The sequence below is a fragment of the Panulirus ornatus genome, chromosome 25 (assembly GCF_036320965.1).
Source record: "Panulirus ornatus isolate Po-2019 chromosome 25, ASM3632096v1, whole genome shotgun sequence".
In the NCBI taxonomy this organism is placed as follows: domain Eukaryota; kingdom Metazoa; phylum Arthropoda; class Malacostraca; order Decapoda; family Palinuridae; genus Panulirus; species Panulirus ornatus.
In genome coordinates, this window is record NC_092248.1 from 14146268 (window position 1) to 14167724 (window position 21457).

The 21457-nt window shown below is 39.9% G+C and overlaps 1 protein-coding gene across 3 annotated transcripts in view; it reads left to right on the plus strand.

Annotated features, from left to right (window-relative positions):
- LOC139757299 (tyrosine-protein kinase Dnt-like) overlaps positions 1-21457 on the plus strand; it is a 144259-nt gene that overhangs the window by 20468 nt on the left and 102334 nt on the right. Inside the window, exons 2-3 of one of the 3 annotated variants that reach the window (XM_071677673.1) lie at positions 4309-4391; positions 8462-8605. In XM_071677673.1, coding sequence (XP_071533774.1) covers positions 8462-8605 — 144 coding nt within the window. In that variant the 5' untranslated portion in view covers positions 4309-4391. Of the gene's footprint in view, positions 1-4308; positions 4392-8461; positions 8634-21457 lie in introns of those variants that run through there. The other 2 variants (XM_071677672.1, XM_071677674.1) reach the window with 2 other exon arrangements.

The following is a 21457-nucleotide window of genomic DNA, read 5'->3' on the forward strand; positions in this document are numbered from 1 at the left end:
GGGGCTGGAAATCCTCCCTTCTCGTTTTTTTTTTTTTTTTTTTTTTTTTTTTTTTTTTTTCCAAAAGAAGGAACAGGGAAGAGGTCCAGGTGAGGATATTCCCTCAAAGGCCCAGTCCTCTGTTCTTAATGCTACCTCGCTATCGCGGGAAATAGCGAATAGTATGAAAAAAAAAAATATATATATATATATATATATATATATATATATATATATATATATATATATATATATATATATATATCTAATCTAAAACACTTCACTTCCTCCAGTTTTTCTCCATTCAAACTCACCTCCCAATTGACTTGACCCTCAACCCTACTGTACCTAATAACCTTGCTCTTATTCACATTTACTCTTAACTTTCTTCTTCCACACACTTTACCAAACTCCGTCACCAGCTTCTGCAGTTTCTCACATGAATCCGCCACCAGCGCTGTATCATCAGCGAACAACAACTGACTCACTTCCCAAGCTCTCTCATCCCCAACAGACTTCATACTTGCCCCTCTTTCCAAGACTCTTGCATTTACCTCCCTAAGTGGATGGAACCATGGAAGCGGAAGTGGATCATAGGGTGGGGGAGGGGGCGAAAATTTTGGGAGCCTTGAAAAATGTGTGGAAGTCGAGAACATTATCCCGGAAAGCAAAAATGGGTATGTTTGAAGGAATAGTAGTTCCAACAATGTTGTATGGTTGCGAGGCGTGGGCTATGGATAGAGTTGTGCGCAGGAGGATGGATGTGCTGGAAATGAGATGTTTGAGGACAATGTGTGGTGTGAGGTGGTTTGATCGAGTAAGTAACGTAAGGGTAAGAGAGATGTGTGGAAATAAAAAGAGCGTGGTTGAGAGAGCAGAAGAGGGTGTTTTGAAATGGTTTGGGCACATGGAGAGAATGAGTGAGGAAAGATTGACCAAGAGGATATATGTGTCGGGGGGGGGGGTTGGGCCATTTCTTTCGTCTGTTTCCTTGCGCTACCTCGCAAACGCGGGAGACAGCGACAAAGTATAAAAAAAAAAAAAAAAAAATATATATATATATATGTATATACATTCACTGAGAACCAATCACTTTCCTCTCTTCCTACACGTACACATGCCTTACATCCTCAATAAAAACTTTTCACTGCTTCTAACAACTTGCCTCCCACACCATATATTCTTAATACCTTCCACAGAGCATCTCTATCAACTCTATCATATGCCTTCTCCAGAATCATGAATGCTACATACAAATCCAAAGTAAAAAAGTTAGTCCATCCATACAAATATTAATTTTTAGAAATACATAAGACACCAAACAAATACCAGTATGGGTAATTGCATGACTCTCCTGCCAAAAAACCAAACAGGTGGCACTCTTTCCCTCAGCCCTACCAAGAATCACCCAACAACATCTTTCTTGTTTATTCTCTTCCAATTTTTCACGTTTAGTGATATTGTCTACTTTATATTGCCTACTCAGATAAACTATAGTGATGGAGGTGTGAGACACTGTTAGTGCCTACTGTAAGTTGGTGAGCTTCATCTGCTAAAGGCACTGCACAGCTTTTCGTCACTGATTGGTACATATTTTGCATTTCCATTGCTTACTGGTAATAACTGGTAAATAGTTTTCATGTCTGAAGCTAAAAGTTGCTCCTAGCCCTTCCCATCATGCATGGATTTCATCATAACAAAATTATTACCCATGTATAGGTTTACTCCCAAATTTTTGTGCCTAAAAATTTAGTCCTGAAAACTTTGACTATACACGAGTATATACGTTATGTCTGGTGAGTTGGGAGGTCAGTTGTTCATTGCTTGTTAGTTTATGTAAGTGCATATATATTATGTCATTATTATATTTGTAGGGAGTGGATGAGTAGAGGTTACTAAAGTGTGAGGCAGAGGTAGCTTTTGATTTCTACTTGGAGGTTGATGGTTAGTTACAGAGTGGTTTAGGAAGGAGGGGTCTAGTGCTGCTGCATAGAATTGGGTTGATATTGTACCTCATTTGTTAGAATACTAATATCTCATACTGAAATGGATGGACTAACTTTTTTACTTTGACTTAGACAAGGCAGCCTGTACCATGGTGGAGGACTGGAGAACATTCTTGTGTTTACAAACCATGGCACCTTCCCGCTAGTAGGATACAGATCATAAATTATATTCCACTGCCATTATTATGGAACACATGAATTTAAAAGATTTTAAGTACCCTTTAATTTTTCCATTGTCAAATAGGGAGAGTGGTTATTATATGTTGCATATTAAAGATATGAGCCATGTTTAATTTTTAATAGTTTTAGTTACTTTTTTTGTATATCAAAATGCTAGTAAATAAAAATGCTTCAAGGATTTTTTGTTCATATGTATTTTGTGATTTGTCTCCTACAACCATTGTCTAAATGAATTTAGATATGTATCCAAATAAAAGCAAATTTTATATTTACACAGCATTTGTAGATTGGATTTGCAAGCCAAGGTTATTTATACTTCTCAGTATGATTTTTTTGTAGATTTATTTTAGGAGAGAGGAGAGTGGGTGGTTTATAAGTGAAGGATGGTCTTTGACAGTGATGTGTGATGTCACCATGGCAGTTTAATTTGTTTATACATGAAGTGGTGAGAGAGGTAATTATAAGAATTTTAGAGGGGGGGGGCAACCTAAGAGTCTGAAGGGGATGAAGAGGCTGCAAATTGAGTCAGTTGGTGTTTGGTGATGACATGGCTTTGGTGGTAGATTCAAGTGAGAAACTGCAGAAGTTGGTGACTGTGCTTGGAAGAGTTTGTAAAAGGAGGAAGTTGAGAATAAATATGAATAAAAGCAAGTGTGATGAAGGTGAGTATCTAGAATACGCGGGAGACAGCGACAAAGCAAAATTTATAAATAAATAAGTTTGTTGAATGTATCTGTAAAGTTACAAGGAAGAGTAGTGATTAAGAGGGTGGTTGCATGCACAAAGAATCAGACTTGGGAGGAACAGTGTGGTTTCATGAGTGGTAGATGTGTGAATCAGGCGTTTGCTTTGAAGAATGTGTGTAAGAAATACTTCTTAAAAGAGAAGGATTTGTTTGTGGCAGTTATCAGTCTGGAGAAAGCAGATGATGGAGTTAATAGAGATGCTTTGTGGAAGGTCATACAAATATATGGTGTAGAAGGAAAGCTATCAGAAGCAGGGAAAATATTTCATCAAGAGAATAAGGCATGCTTGCAAATCAGTAATGAGGAGGGAGCATGGTACCAGGTGAAGGTGGGACTATGGTAAGGGTATGGGATTTCACCATGGCTGTTTAATTTGTTTTTGGATGGGGTGGTGAGGGAGATAACTGCCAGGATTGTTGTGAGAGAGGGGCAGGTATTTAGTCTTCAGGTAGTGAGAAGGCCTGGGAATGGGAGGTGAGTTAGTTGTTTACTGTGTGGCCATCAGCAACTCAAGCGTGGACCATTTTGATGACTGCTTATTTCCCTATGCATTGAAACTTTGGAACCCTGTACCTTCTATATGCATTGAAACTTTGGAACTCTCTACCTTCTTTTGTCTTTCCCAATTGCTATAGTGTAGCAACTCTCTACCTTCTTTTGTCTTTTCCAGTTGCTATAGCCTAGCACATTTTAATAGATAAGTTTTTCACTTCCTCAAAAATTTGTGAATACTTTCCCTTGTCTTTTCTTTTTCCCTTTCATTATTCTCTCCATACAGTAAACCCTTCATTTAACTGACCCTGATATAGTGGATTTCGGATTTAACAGACAAATGATAATTCAGTACACTGATTAATAATTTAAGATTTTTTCTTGAATCAAACACTGCTCCATGCTCATTTCATATCACACTTGTTTTTGGTAGCATGGGGTAGACTCACTTTGTTTCAGTCTAAGTCTGCCCCAAGCTATCTTTCAGCCAGGTTGCATACAGTGTTTATGTTATTTCAAAATTGTGACTTTATTTATTATATAATTTTGCAATCCTTACAATTCAAAATGGCATCAAGTGATTGTAAGAGGTGCAGTAAAAGTAGAAAGTCTATCCTCACTTTATTATAAAGAAGTATCCTTTCACAGGAGAGGGGTGGCATCACCTCTGTCTCACTCGAGTCCTGCCTCCAACTGGCTAGTGAGCGTTCCCACATTGCCAGGTTCCTGCCGCCCACCTCTCGTATTACACCCTAAGCCCTACAGGGATAGGGGAGTTAAAAGAAAGCTTGTGAACTTAAGTGTGGCACAGAAATAGGTTACATTTGATTTAATGGGCTTTCGGCGTTAATTGCTACTCCTTCCCCACTATTAGTCCGTTAACTTGAGGGTTTACTCTCTTTCAGTTAAGGTCTGACCTTGATGTGGACTTCTCTCTGTGACTGGAGCCTTCAGCATAAAAAAGAAGTGTGAGTGAAAAACTGCAGAGGTTGGTGTCTGACACATATATCTTTGTCAATCTCTCCTCACTCATTCTCTCATATGTCCAAACCACTTCAACACACCCTCTTCTGCTCTCTCAAATGCACTTTTTTTATTTCCACACGTCTCTTACCCTTTCATTACTTACTCGATCAAACCACCTTACACCACATATTGTCCTCAAACATCTCATTTCCAACACACCCACCCTCTTCTGTGCCTCGCAACCATATAACATTGTTGGAACTACTATTCCTTCAGACATACCCATTTTTGCTCTCCAAGATAACGTTCTGTCCTTCCACACGTTCTTCATCGTTTCCAGAACCTTCGCTCCCTCTCCCACCCTGTGACTCGCTTCCTCTTCCATGGTTCCATTCGTTGCTGAGTCCACTCCCAGATATCTAAAACACTTCACTTCCTCCAGTTTTACTCCATTTAAACTTATATCCCATTTAACTTGTCCCTCAACCCTACGGTACCTAATAATCTTGATCTTATTCACATTTACTCTAGACTTTTTCCTTTCACATGCTTTCCCAAACTCAGTCACCAGCCTCTGCAGTTTCTCACTCAAATCAGACACCAGAGCTGTATCATCAGCGAACAACAACTGACTCACTTCCCAGGCCCTCTTATCCCCAACAGACTGCATACTCGCCTCTCTCTCCAAAATTCTGGTGCTTACCTTCCTAACCGCCCCATCCATAAACGAATAAAACAACCATGGAGCCATCACACACCCCTGCCGCAGACTGACATTCACTGGGAACCACTCACTCTCCCCTCTTCCTACTTGTACACATGCCTTACACTTTTGATAAAAAAAAAACTTTTCACTGCTTCTTGCAGCTTTCCTCCAACATCATATACTCTTAAAACCTTCCACAAAGCCTCTCTATCAGCCCTATCACATGCCTTCTCCAGATCCATGAGTGCTACACATAAATCCATCTGTTTTTCTAAGTATTTCTCACACACATTCTGCAAAGCAAATACCTGATCCACACATCCTATACCACTTCTGAAACCTCACTGCTCCTCACCAGTCTGACACTGTACATGCTTTCACTCTCTCAATCAGTACTTTCCCATACAATTTTTCAGGAATACTCAACAAACTTATGCCTCTGTAGTTTGAACACTCACCTTTATCCCCTTTGCCTTTGCACACTTGCACTATGCATGCATTCCACCAATCCCCAGGCACTTCACCTTGATCCATACATACATTGGATATCCTTACCAACCAGTCAACTACACAGTCACCCCCTTTCTCAATAAATTCTACCACAATACCATCCAAACCTGCTGCCTTGCCTGATTTCGTCTTCCACAAAGCTTTCACCACCACTTCTTTCTTAACCAAACCATTCTCCCTGACCCTCTTACTTTGCACACCATCCAGACAGAAACACCCTACATCTGCCACTTTATCATTAAACGCATTCAACAAACCTTCAAAATGCTCTTTTCATCACAACCTGCTATAACTTCCCCCCTTACCCCCTCACCAATGTTCCCATTTGCTTTCATGTCTTACGCATATTATTTACCCCCTTCCAAAACACATTTTTATTCTCCCTAAAATTTAATGATACTCTCTTACCCTAACTCTCATTTGCCCTCTTTTTCAACCCTTGCATGTTCCTCTTGACCTTCTGCTTCTTTCTTTTATACATCTCCCAGTCATTTACACTCCTTCCTTGTAAGTATCGTCCAAGCACCTCGCTTTTATCTTTCACTAACAACTTTACTTCTTCACCCCACCACTCACTACCCTTTCTAATCTGCCCACCTCACACCTTTCTCATTCCCCATGCATCTTTTGCACATGCCATCACTGTTTCCCTAAATTCAACCCATTCCTCATCCACTCTTGTCACATCATTTGCTCTCACCTTTTGCTATTCTACACTCAATCTCTCATGGTACTTTCTCACACAAGTGTCCTTTCCAAGCTCACTTACTCTCACCACTCTCTTCTCCCCAGCATTTTTTCTTCTTTTTTGAAAACCTCGACAAATCTTCACCTTCGCCTCCACAAGATAGTGATCAGACATGCCCCTCTCAGCACATTAACATCCAAAAGTCTCTCTTTTACATGCCTATCATTATATATACATACATATGTATGTGTGTATACCCTAGCCTGAGCCATGTACTAATTTTATCGGCCAACCCCTGGGGATGGATGAACAGCTGGATTGACTGTGGACCAACTGCCACAACCAGGATTCGAACCTATGCACTTGACCATGGGTGGCTCATGAATGCGTCATGGTCAAGAATGCTAACCGCTACTTTCAACTAAGCACATTACACTGTATGGTTTTTATACCAGTAATGACTTCACATGTGTTAGTAACGAAATGTTTGAGGGCTGTATATGATGTGACAGGTTTATTGATTGAGTAATGATAGGATGAGAAAGAAGTATGGTAATAAGAAGAGTATGGTTGAGAGAGCTGACGAGGATGCTCTGCAATTGTTTGGATATATGGAGAGAATAAGTGATGAGAGGTTGACAAAGAGGATACATGTGTCAGATGAGGAATGGTCATAGAGAATGGGGAGACCAAATTAGAGATGGAAGGATGGAGTGAAAAAGATTTTTGAGTGCTAGGGGGCCTGAACATACAGGTTGGTGAAAGGTGTGCATGGGATAAAATGAATTGGAGTGATGTGGTATACAGGGTTGAAATATTGTCATTGGACTGAATCATGGCATATAAAGCAGCTGGGGAAACCACAGTAAAATCTGTAGGGCCTGGTTGTGGATTGGGGACTGTGGATTCGATAGACTACATGTGACGGCTAGAGAATGGAAGTGAGTGAATGAGTCTTTGTCTATTTGTGGTGCTACCTTGCTAACAAGGGAAAAGTAAACAAGTAGGATAGAAAAAAAGAAACCTCCTTCTCTATTGATTTGGGAGGATGTACTGCATACCTTGGACAGAAGCATGGAAGTTCTTTATTTACGTATGTGATATTTGTAAGTTTTTCAAGATGTGCTTTCATTCTGCTTAGACCTAATCATATTACACACTGTATGGTTTTTATACCAGGCATGTTTTCATGTACTTCATGTACACCATACACATATTTTTTACATTATGTGTATTTTTTACATTTTATGCAAATTATGTATTTTTACATTTTATGCACATTATTCAAGTATTTATCTTTACAATGTCCAGACATTATTTTCCTGAATATATGAGAAAATTACCTCATTTTCACGAAATCCTTGAAAAACGATACAAAAGTAATTGTTTATTTTCTTGTTAATATATCTATCCTGTATCTCTGATGCCTGTTCCAGTTGGAACTCACTCATAGAGGTGTCCACAGCAATAGAGTCACTATAACAATTGAACTCCAGTGCTGCTTCTTAGCCTTTAGTGCCTCATCCATAACAGGCCACTAGCAGAGGGCAAGTCTAGCACAGCATTTGCTGTGGCTCCTCTAATGTTCCTACTGACTTCTATTTAATGCTCCTACTTTCTACTACTACCTAATCCTTCAGCCTTAATATTCCTACCTACTACTTTTATCTACTGCTCTTACCATTTTGCCAAAAGGCAGGGCTAGTGCATAGTGCTCACCACAGGAATAATTAGAGTTATGAAGAATGAATTGTGTAAGTCAAGTGTTATATATGACAAGGAGAGATTGTACATTTGTGGACAATGCCAGTAGTCCACGTGTTAGTGAGGCTGAAAGATAAGACAGCTACCTGAGTCAGAAGACATACTATAGCTGCTTTATCAATCTGCCTTCCCACTATGATGATGCAGTTAAGGTACACTTTCTTTTGACATTTATGGATGACAATTATGCATGATACTCTTCGAAAATTGATTGTTAGGTTGCTGTAGACATCTTTGGATAAGACATGGCATCATGCATCAGCTGGGAATTTAAATTAGGGTGCAGAGCTTTTCAGCCACATATGTACTCTGTACCTTATCCATCTACAGATGTATCTTATTGTAATGAAAGGTTTAATGTATAAGGCAAGAATATTAATGGTACTTTTTTACTTCTGTTAATGGATAACTATGAATATTGCAGATGCCGTATAGTTTGTCTGTTCATATAAACAATCATGAGGCTTTATCACAGCCAGTATACAACATCAGTGACCATGGACTGGTGCCAACACGCCTGTCTGCTTGGACTTTACGGCTCCTGTGCTCTGGCAAGCTTACTACACAGGTACCACACTACATATTGTTGCATTTATGTGAGCATGTGTATTTGTATCTATTTTTGTTCTTAATTCTAATTACCTTATTGTATGTACAGTGTACAGGATGGGACAGCATACATGAATTTAAGAAGTGTGATGATACAGAATGTTCAAGAGATAGGGGCCTCATAAGTATAAAACCCCTCCTGCAGAGTAACAATACAAGAAGGTAATTATGAATTGGTCGTTTCACATGTAGGGCTCCATATTATAGACTGCCTTTACTATCATACAAGATTTGAATATCTGTATACTTCATTCACAGTTTTTCTTTCAGCTTTTCTACCTGTCCCGTATTCTATTAACTGTTACAAACCTCACCCCTTCCTTCAAGGGTGTATAATCAGCCCATAGGCCCAGTAAGATAGAACTGTGAAACATTGGCTTCTGTTAACAGAGAGATTTGGGCTAGACACAGATTCCCTTATCATCTGGATAACATCTGACAGCTGATGGCCACTTGATATATAAATATTTTGTTTTCTTCCCACACTGGTCAAATACCATAATGTGGTAAAAAAGTTATAAAAATATATTTGTTTTTTTTTTTATTTTGCTTTGTTGCTGTCCCCCGCGTTAGCGAGGTAGCGCAAGGAAACAGACGAAAGAATGGCCCAACCCACCCACATACACATGTACATACATACACGTCCACACTCGCAAATATACATACCTATACATCTCAGCATATACATATATATACACACACAGACATATACATATATACACATGTACATAATTCATACTGTCTGCCTTTATTCATTCCCATTGCCACCTCGCCACACATGTAATAACAACCCGATCCCCCCTCGTATGTGCGAGGTAGTGCTAGGAAAAGACAACAAAGGCCCCATTCGTTCACACTCAGTCTCTAGCTGTCATGTAATAATGCACCAAAACCATAGTTCCCTTTCCACACCCAGGCCCCACAGAACTTTCCATTGTTTACTCCAGACGCTTCACATGCCCTGGTTCAATCCATTGACAGCACGTCGGCCCCAGTATACCATATCATTCCAATTCACTCTATTCCTTGCAAGCCTTTCACCCTCCTGCATGTTCAGGCCCCGATCACTCAAATTCTTTTTCACTCCATCTTTCCACCTCCAGTTATATATTTGTATTTGTAAATATATTTGTAAATATATTTTTTCTTTTTTTTTAATTTTCCAAAAGAAGGAACAGAGAAGGGGGCCAGGTGAAGATATTCCCTCAAAGGCCCAGTCTTCCGTTCTTAACGCAACCTCGCTAATGCGGGAAAGGGCGAATAGTATGAAAGAAGAAAGAAGAAATATATTTGTATTAGCAAAAATAAAAATGTGCTCTCTCTGAACACAAAAATACAATTTACTCTTGATACAATGATGTCCCTCTACTATTTTACTTAATAAATCTTAGGCAAATATACTGACTGCAGTGTATAACATAAGTCTTTGAAATCACTAAGATGTGTACAGATGACTTTATACATTTACCCAATAGCATTATACCACATCCTACTCGAGCTATTCAGGGGGAGAGGGTGAACAGAATGTAAACATTTCAATACTTTTTCTGTTCTTGTATACAAATACTTCCAGTTAATTTATTTTAAGTCTGACATATTCCTTGGTTTCCCATAAATTGTAATATTATGAATATCTACTGTTAATTTTTTCATACATATTCATCATTTCCTGCATTAGCGAAGTAGTGTTGTTAAGCTTAGAGGACTGAGCCTTAGAGGGAATATCCTTGCTTTGCCCCCTTTTCTGTTCCATCTTTTGGAAAATTAGAAATGGAAGGGGAGAATTTCCAGCCCCCCCCCCACTTTTGGAAAATTAGAAATGGAAGGGGAGAATTTCCAGCCCCCCACCACCACCACCACCACCACCACCACCACCATTTATTTACAATCTAATTTTAACAAAATTTCATATTGTAACATACAACAATAAGATTCTTCAAAAGAATATGATATTCCTTAGAAAACTAAACATATGGATAACTGAAACAGTTATTAGGAACGAGGTGCGATAACTGTAAAATACTCAAGAGGACTACTTGATTTCTTTTCTCATGTATTGCTTTTCAGTTTTTGCCATTTACTTTAGTTGGCCCACATTTGCTGATTTCAAATAAATGCTCACTGGTAGCATTGTTGACTTAGAAATTTGAAAGCTTTCATCTTGTACCCTTCCTTTTTTTCATGCCATCATTGTAAGCAAATCTATACCCTCTAACCTCTCCATGTAGCCTAGCTTCCTTATTGTTACTGCCTTTATTGCTCTTTGTTTGACTCCGTGAAGTCTATATGTTTTCTCAAATGAATTTCCTTATTTACAAGACAGTTTAATTTACTGAACATTCTCTTCTCCATGTAATGGTCTCCCTTGGTTATAATGAGGGTTGCATTCTCAGAAAAGACCATTATGAGCAATTTTGCTATAAGTGAAGGTAGGTTTCTCAAACAAATGGGACTTAAAATCTTACCTGATAGCAAAGTTCCCCTTTTGATGAAAAATCTGCTTTAGATTTTCATGTATATGTGAAGGTTTCACTTATACACTAATAGCATTTTAATGACTAAATACTGTAAATGTAAATGAATGAACACTGACTAAGTATACTGTACAGGCTTTCCCTGTAGTACTTTGGGATGCATTCTTTGAAAGTTGTATGCAGTGTACAATGAATCCACTCATAAAAGCACCTGATTGTATATAGAAAAATTGGAGAGTTAAGTTGTTAGTAGGCAACCAATTGCCAGGGAGGTATATTATCAATACTACCCAGATGGTCATCGGGAAGATTAGTGATGGCTGCATAGTGAGCCAGGACCTCAGCGGCTGTCAGGTTGCACTCCTATGACCCAAGTAGCTGTCGTTTTGCCTAACCCAGACATGGACTACCGGCATTCTGTTTACAAATGTACAGTTTCTCCTTGTTACACATGATATTCGACAGCACTCACCTTGCATTGCTCATTCTTCAAAACTAAATTTTCTTGTAGTGAGCACTGTTTGCAAGCCATGCATTTGGTAAAATGGTAGGAGCAATAGATCTTAAGTAGGACTGTTTAGGCTGGAGCATTGATTAGAAACATTAGATAGAAGTAGTAGGCTGTAATATTAGGTAGTAGTAGTCAGTGGGAGCCTCTGCAGACACTACGTTAGACTTGCTCTCTGCTGGTGGCTTGTTAAGGGTGAGGTACTAAAGGCTAAGAAGCAGTGCTGGGATTCATTAGTTATGGTGACTTTATTGCCATGACCACCCCCTAAAGGGAGTTCCAGGTTGGAACAGGCATCAGAGATATAATTAGATGGATGGGGAAAATTATGGATGCTTTCCCAACACTTCAGAAAGTCCCCCAATTTTTTATGTTTTTATGGAAGAAAACTATTTTCACTAGTTTTGCAGAAATTATGTATGTTTGGGGCCTATGGATGGATCTTACTGAATTTAAAGGCATCTGTGTGTGATTTTAATCACACTGTAGTTTCAGTGCATTGTACATAACAGCTGGAGATTAGATGTTAGTGAATAAGGCCATTTCCTTGTCGGTTCTGTGTGTGACTTCGTTAATGTAAATTCTCTTTTATTGCCCATGCTACACCTCCATACAGCAAAATAGGAACTGCTGTACCTTCAAGCAAATCCATCTTCACCTTCCCAGATAGTGACCTTTCTTTCTACACATTCCTCAGTGCTTCAAGGGCATTCACCTCCTCATCCACCCTGTGACTCACCTTTGCTTCCATGGCTCCTTTCCCTACCTTGGCCACTCCCTGGTATCAAGCTTTTCACTTCTAGCAAGTTTTTTCCTTTCAAACTCACATCCTAGATAACTTATCTCTCTCCACTTATAAACCTAATAAACGTGCTTTTATTCTCGTGTATACTCAATTTTATCATTTCACACTATCCCAGATTCAGAAACCATCATAAATAGTTTCTCACTCGAATCTGTCACTAGTGCTGTCATCAACAGGTAGCTGATGCACCTTCCTGTCCCACTCCCCACCCTCATCCCAACAGACTGCAGTTCTGCCTCCGTCTAAAACCCTTTTATTAATTGCCTCCTTCATCACCCCCATCCATAAACAAATAAAAGGGCCATGGTCACATCACACACCCATGCTGCCGACCCACTTTCACCTGGAACCACTTGCACACATGCTTAGTCTCTTGACAAACACTTCACACTGCATCAGGTTTCTTTCCTCCTACACCATATATTCATATCACCTTCCACAAAGCATCCTTATCATCTGTGTCAGATGCTCTTTTGTTCTTTATAAATGCCGTGTGCAGATTTTTTGTTTCTCTAAGTTACCTCATACACACTCTTCACAGCTGACACCTAATCTACACATCCTCTTCCACTCCAAAAAGAAAAGATTCGTACTTCCCAGTCTGATGCTTTATGTGTGCCACTGCCCCTCCACTCACCACTTTTTCATATAACTCATCAGGTAAACTCAGCAAACTTACACATCATATTGCATAGATCTTTGGTTTGCTTATTGAAGCTAATTTAAATCTCTATTTAAGGATATGTTTGGATGGACCAACTAGTGGGACCTACTTTCATGTCATAGGTCCTGTGCTAGAGAACATTTATCCTAACCTTGTGAAAAACCCCTTAATTGCAGGAGCTATATGGATTTGATATCTAACAAGCATATTTGTGTGATAGTACTTGTTTGTATCTGGTTGATCACTGTGGTTGTAGGTATTTCACTTTCAAAAGACAATGGTCTAGAGTGGGAGGCATTACTCTAAACTGTTTAATAGGAATGGGGAAAACAAAGTAGGTGGCAGTGTCCTGCTCTTTATTAATGCTCAATTAAATCTCGTAGTAAGAATTGTTGTAGCTTTTCAGAAAGTCAACTTCATATATGTAGAAATTAAAGATAGACTGCATAAGAAAATATAAGTCCTATGAGTTTATTGACCCCGTACAGAAAAGAGATAGACAAAAGATTTTATGATCAGTTAGCAGAAATTTGTTGTGAGCAAGATTCCATCTTAATAGGACATTGTAACATAACAGTATTTAATTAGGAAGAATCCCTTTCCAGTAGCTCCAGGCATTGACTCTACCTAAATTTGCGTGATAGTGCCCTAATCCAATTAGTCAAGAGACCTACTTGCAAAGAGAACATTAGTGAAGGGGCAAATGGGGAGATGATAATAAGTAGTGATGAGGTGAGGAGGAGATGGAGTGAGTATTTTAAAGGTTTGTTGATTGTGTTTGATGATAGAGTGGCGGATATAGGGTGTTTTAGTCGGGTTGGTGTGCGAAGTGAAGGGGTCCGGGAGAATGGTTTGGTTAACAGAGAAAAGGTAGAGAAAGTTTTGCGGAAAGTGAAAGCCAACAAGGCTGCGTGCTTGGATGGTATTGCAGCGGAATTTATTGAAAAATGGTGTGACTGTGTCGTTGGTTGGTTGGTAAGGATATTCAGTGTATGTATAGAGCATGGTGAAGTACCTGAGGATTGGCAGAATGCATGCATAGTGCCATTGTACAAAGACAAAGGGGATAAAGGTGAATGTTCAAATTACAGAGGCGTAAGTTTGTTGAGTATTCCTGGGAAATTATATGGGGGGGTATTGATTGAGAGGGTAAAGGCATGTACAGAGCATCAGATTGGGGAAGAGCGGTGTGGTTTCAGAAGTGGTAGAGGATGTGTGGATCATGTGTTTGCTTTAAAAAATGTATGTGAGGAACACTTAGAAAACAGATGGATTTGTATGTAACATTTATGGATCTGGAAAAGGTATATGATAGGGTTGATAGAGAAGCCTTGTGGAAGGTTTTAAGAGTATATCATGTGGGAGGTAAGTTGCTAGAAGCAGTGAAAAGTTTTTACCAAGGCTGTAAGGCATGTGTATGAGTAGGAAGAGAGGAAAGTAATTGGTTACCAGTGAATGTCGGTTTGCAGCATGGGGGTGTGATTTACCCATGGTTGTTTAATTTGATTATGGATAGGGTGGTTAAGGAGGTGAATGCAAGAGTTTTGGAGAGAGGGGCAAGTATGCAATCTGTTGTGGATGAGAGGGCTTGGGAAGTGAGTCAGTTGTTCACTGATGATACAGCGCTGGTAGCTGATTTGGGTGAGAAACTGCAGAGATTGGTGACTGAGTTTGGTAAAGTGTGTGAAAAGGAGAAAGCTTAGAGTAAATGTGAATAAGAGCAAGGTTATTAGGTTAAGTATGGTTTAGGGACAAGTTAGTTAGTAGGTAAGTATGAATGGAGAAAAACTCAAGGAAGTGAAGTGCTTTAGATATCTAGGAGTGGATTTAGCAGCGGATGGAACCATGGAAGCGGAAGTGAGTCACAGGGTGGGGTAAGGGGCAGATGTTCTCGGAGTGTTGAAGAATGTGTGGAAGGCGAGAACGTTATCTCGGAGAGCAAAAATGGGTAAGTTTAAAGGAATAGTGGTTCCAACAAAGTTATATGGCATGGGCTATAGATAGGGTTGTACAGAGGAGGATGGATGTGTTGGAGATGAAATGTTTTAGGGCCATGAGTGGTGTGAGGTGGTTTGATCAAGTAAGAAATGAAAGGGTAAGGGAGATGTTTGGTAATGAAATGTGTGGTTGAGAGAGCAGAAAAGGGTGTTTTGAAACGGTTTGGACACATGGAGAGAAAGAGTGAGGAAAGATTGATATGAGGACATATGTGTCAGAGATGATGGGTTCAAGGAGAAGCAGGAGACCCAGTTGGAGATGGAAGGATGGAGTGAAAAAGATTTTGAGTGTTCGGGGGCTCAACATGGAGGGTGAAAGGCGTGCAAGGAATAGAGTGAATTGGAACAATGGGGTCGACGTGCTGTCAGTAGACTGAACCAGGGCATGTGAAGCATCTTGGGTAAACCATGGAAAGGTCTGTGGGTCCAGGATGTGGAAAGGGAGCTGTGGTTTTGGTGCATTACACATGACAGCTAGAGACTGAGTGTGAACGAATGTGGCCTTTTTGTCTTTTCCTGGCACTACCTCGCTGGAGGAGGGGGGGGGGTGCTATTTCCTGTGTGGTAGGGTGGTGATGGCAATGGATGAAGGCAGCAAGTATGAATATGTACATGTGTATATATGTATATGTCTGTGTGTGTATGTATGTGTATGTATACATTGAAATGTATATGTATGTATATGTGCGTGTATGGGCGTTTATTTATGTATGTGTGTATGTGAGTGGTTGGGTCATTCTTTGTTTATTTCCTTTTGCTACATTGCTGATGCGGGAAACAGCAATTAAGTATAGTAAATGAATAATTTTTTTTCATACATATTCGCCTTATCCTGTGTTAGCGAGGTAGCGTTAAGAACAGAGGAGTGAGCCTTAGAGGGTATAGCCTCACTTGGACCACCTCTTTGTTCCTTCTTTTAGAAAATTATAAATGGGAGGGGATGATTTACAGTGCCCCACTCCCTCCCCTCTCAGTGGCCTTCTACGACACGCAGGGAATACGTGGGAAGTATTCTTTCTCCCCTATCCCAAGGGATAAAAAAATTTATATTGGTATTAGATAGAAAGGCTCACTACAGTACAAAATCTGTTGAACTGCAGAGGGTAAATGAAAAGACTTGGGTGTAATAATCTGTAGTGACTTTAAATCAAGTAAGCAGTGCTCAGAAGCAGTGAAAAGACTGAACAAAGTTCTAGGATTCATAGGTAGAGTCTTCGTATTAAAGTCTAGGGAAATCATTCTAACTCTTTATACTTCATTTGTTCTTCAACATCATGAATATTGTGTTTGGTTTTGGTCACAATACCTAAGATAGGACACACATAGAGTGGAGAAAGTACAGTGTCGAGCTCCCAAGATAATTCCCAGATTAAGAAACACATCCTGTGAGATCAGACTTGAATCAATGTAGTTTAGAATAGATAGGGTAAAATGTGATATAGTATGAGTATTTGAAATCATCGAAGGCTTTAATAATCTTGATCTGTCAAGTTACATAAGACTTGTTTGATTGATTTTACTCATAGTAATGGATACACACTCGTGAGCAAAGGATTTACCTTGAATGAGGTGAAATACTTTTTCTTCAACTGGATTGTTAACACAATTAACAGTTTGCCAATTAGAGTGGTTGAAAACAGTATTATAGATTTGTTTAAGAGTAGACTTGATAAATACTTCACTTCAAGTCCATTACTTTCATTATTAGCTCCTCCATGGTCACAATAATAATTTGCAGCTTATTGTCTTTGAATTATCTGTATGCCATGTATTGCCACACTAATCTGAGTGTTTTTGATATTTTCCACTATCATAAACATCCTCAAAAGGATCCAGTGATCTGTTGCTATTTGAATTCCATAGTATTCCTTTGTATCATTGTTGAGAGTAAGCTTTTCTTTATTTTTGTTAGGGTTTTCTTTAGGTTTCCCTTTCTTCATGAGGGTATTCTCTCAGATTCTCTCTGGGATCTGTATTTAGATGTGAAAGGTAGATTTTAGAGAATAAAAGGTTCTGTCTGTAACAGAGCTCCATAAGCCTCCATCTCTTTTTGAAAGCCTTTTCTTGATTTTCAACAGATTCAGGCCAGAGACAGACACCAGCAATTAGTAAATGAGTGGTATGGCTCATTATGGTCCACCAGGTAACCTCTGCACTCCCTGTGAATGAATATCTGCTGACTTTGTGCATCTTATGATAGTCAGAAGGTGTGAATCATAGTCAAAAGGTGTGAACTCATTTGGATTCACCCAGATTTAGGGAGGAAAGATTAATATTTTGATTGCCCTCAGAGCATGAGCCCATGTCAGATGCTCATAAGGGCTCTGTTTTTGGTAGAGAAATTATTTCTCATTTTTCAAAATATAGATTTCTGTTTCATTCTATATTCATTCATTTTCATTATACTTTGTCGCTGTCTCCCGCGTTAGTGAGGTAGCGCAAGGAAACAGATGAAAGAATGGCCCAACCCACCCATATGCACATGTATATACATGCACGTCCACACATGAAATGACACACACACATACACACACACAACCCGCACGCATGCGAGGTAGTGCTAGGAAAAGACAACAAAGGCCACATTTGTTCACACTCAGTCTCTAGCTGTCATGTATGATGCACAGACACCACAACTCCCTTTCCACATCCAAGCCCCACAAAATTTTCCATGGTTTACCCCAGACGCTTCACATGCCCTGGTTCAATCCATTGACAGCACTTTGACCCGGGTATACCACATTGTTCCAATTCACTCTATTCCTTGCACGCCTTTCACCCTCCTGCATGTTCAGGCCCCGGTTGCCCAGAATCTTTTTCACTCCATCCTTCCACCTCCAATTTGGTCTCCCACTTCTCCTCATTCCCTCCACCTCAGACACATATATCCTCTTTGTCAATCTTTCCTCACTCATTCTCTCCATATGACCAAACCATTTCAACACACCCTCTCCTGCTCTCTCAACCACACTCTTTTTATTACCACACATCGCTCTTACCCTTTCATTACTTACTCGGTCAAACCACCTTACACCACATGTTGTCCTCAAACATCTCATTTCCAACACATCCACCCTCCTCTGCACAACTCTATCTATAGCCCATGCCTCGCAACCATACAACATTGTCGGAACCACTATTCCTTCAAACATACCCATTTTTGCTTTCCGAGATAAAGTTCTCACCTTCCACACATTTTTCGACGCTCCCAGAACTTCCGCCCCCTCCCCCACCCTGTGACTCACTTCTGCTTCTATGGTTCCATCCCCTGCTAAATCCACTCCCAGATATCTAAAACACCTCATTTCCTCCAGTTTTTCTCCATTCAAACTTACCTCCCAATTGACTTGCCCCTCAACCCTACTGCACCTAATAACCTTGTTCTTATTCACATTTACTCTCAGCTTTCTTCTTTCACACACTTTACCAAAATCAGTCACCAGCTTCTGCAATTTCTCACCTGAATCAGTCACCAGCCCTGTATCATCAGTGAACAATATCTGACTCATTTCCCAAGCTCTCTCATGCACAACAGACTGCATACTTGCCCCTCTCTCCAAAACTCTTGCAATCACCTCCTTAACAATCCCATCCATAAACAAATTGAACAACCATGGAGACATCACACACCCCTGCCGCAAACCGACATTCGCTGGATACCAATCACTTTCCTCTCTTCCTACTCGTACACATGCCTTACATCCTCGATAAAAACTTTTCTTTGCTTCTAGCAACTTGCCTCCCACACCATATACTCTTAATACCTTCCACAGAGCATCTCTATCAACTCATCTTCTGCAAAGCTTTTACTTCCTCCTCTTTGTTTACCAAATCATTCTCCCTAACCCTTTCACTTTGCAGACCACCTCGACCAAAACACCCTACATCTGCCACTCTATCATCGAACGCATTCAACAAACCTTCAAAATACTCACTCCATCTCCTCACATCACCACTACTTGTTATCACCTCCCCATTAGCCCTCTTCACTGATGTTCCCATTTGGTCCCTTGTCTTACGCACTTTATTTACCTACTTCCAAAACATCTTTTTATTCTCCCTAAAATTTAATGATACTCTCTCACCCCACCTCTCATTTGCCCACTTTTTTTTTACCTCTTGCACCTTTCTCTTGATCTCCTGCCTCTTACTTTTATACATTTCCCAGTCATTTGCGTTATTCCCCTGCAAAAATCGTCCAAATGCCTCTCTCTTCTCTTTCACTAATAATCTTACTTCTTCATCCCACGACTCACTACCCTTTCTAATCTGCCCACCTCCCACACTTCACATGCCACAAGCATCTTTTGCGCAAACCATCACTGCTTCCCTAAATACATCCCATTCCTCCCCCACTCCCTTTTCGTCCTTTGTTCTCACCTTTTTCCATTCTGTAATCAGTCTCTCCTGGTACTTCCTCACACAAATCTCCTTCCCAAACTCACTTACTCTCACCACTCTCTTCACCCCAACATTCTCTCTTCTTTTCTGAAAACCTTTACAAATCTTCAACTTCGCCTCCACAACTTTGCCTCCACAAGATAATGATCAGACATCTCTCCAGTTGCACCTCTCACCACACTGACATCCAAAAGTCTCTCTTTTGTGTGCCTATCAATTAACACGTAATCCAATAACGCTCTCTGGCCTCTGGCCATCTCTCCTACTTACATACGTATACTTATGTATATCTCTCTTTTTAAACCAGGTATTCCCAATCACCAGTCCTTTTTCAGCGCACAAATCTATAAGCTCTTCACTGTTTCCATTTACAACACTGAACACCCCATGTACACCAATTATTCCCTTAACTGCCACAATACTCTCCTTTGCATTCAAATCACCCATCACTATAATCTGGTCTTGTGCATCAAAACTACTAACACACTCACTCAACTACTTCCAAAACACTTGCCTCTCATGATCGTTCTTCTCATGCCCAGTTGCATATGCACCAATAATCACCCATCTCTCTCCATCCACTTTCAGTTTTGCCCATATCAATCTAGAGTTTACTTTCTTACACTCTGTCACATACTCCCACCACTCCTGTTTCAGGAGTAGTGCTACTCCTTCCCTTGCTCTTGTCCTCTCACCAACCCCTGACTTTATTCCCAAGACATTCCCAAACCACTCTTCCCCTTTACCCTTAAGCTTCGTTTCACTCAGAGCCAAAACATCCAGGTTCCTTTCCTCAAGCATACTACCTATCTCTCCTTTTTTCTCATATTGGTTACATCTACACACATTTACAAACGCATGTATGTATATACATGTGTATGTGGGTGGGGTGGGCCATTCTTTCGTCTGTTTCCTTGCGCTACCTCGCTAATGCGGGAGACAGCGACAAAGTATAATAAAGATAAATAAATAAATATTCTTCAAAGCAAACACCTGATCCACACTCCTCTACCACTTCTGAAACCACACTGCTCTTCCCCAATCTGATGCTCTATACATGTCTTCGCCCTCTTAATCAATACCCTCCCATACAATTTCCCAGGAATACTCAACAAACCTATACCTCTGTAATTTGAGCACTCGCCTTTATCCCCTTTGCCTTTGTACACTGGCACTGCATGCATTCCACCAATTTTCAGGCACTTCACCATGAGCCATACATACATTGAATATCCTCACCCACCATCCAGCAACAGAGTCACCCCCTTATTTAATAAATTCCACTGCAGTACCATCCAAACCCTCCACCTTGCCAGCTTTCATCTTCCGGAAAGCTTTCGCTACCTCTTCTCTGTTTGCCAAACCATTCTCCCAAACCCTCTCACTTTGCACACCACCTCGACCAGAACACCCTTTATATGCCACTCTATCATCTAACACATTCAGCAAACCTTCAAAATGCTCACTCCATATGCTTCTCACATCACCACTATTTGTTTTTACCTACCCATTAGCCGCCTTCACCAATGTTCCCATTTGTTTTCTTGTCTTTCGCATTTTGTTTACCTCCTTCCAAAACATCTTTTTATTCTCCCTAAAATTCTATCCTTCATAATTTATTTTACCCACCTTGCCCTTCTCTTTTTATTCTCCCTAAAATTCTATCCTTCATAATTTATTTTACCCACCATGTCCTTATCTTCTCCTTTGCTGTTATACACACTTGGTAAAAGCTGTTTCTTTCAAGATTTGTCCTATGAATTTCAAAATGATTAATGTGACTTGTCTCAATAGGGTCTGTAAGCATGACTGAAATGAATATCGTAATGATTATAGTGACCTACCTCACTTTATGGTTGTTTTCATTGAAATATGGGATCACTATAGGTACATAGACAGATATGTTTTTTATAGCAATTGACAGGAAATGTCATTAGCAATTGACGTATTACAATATCATGA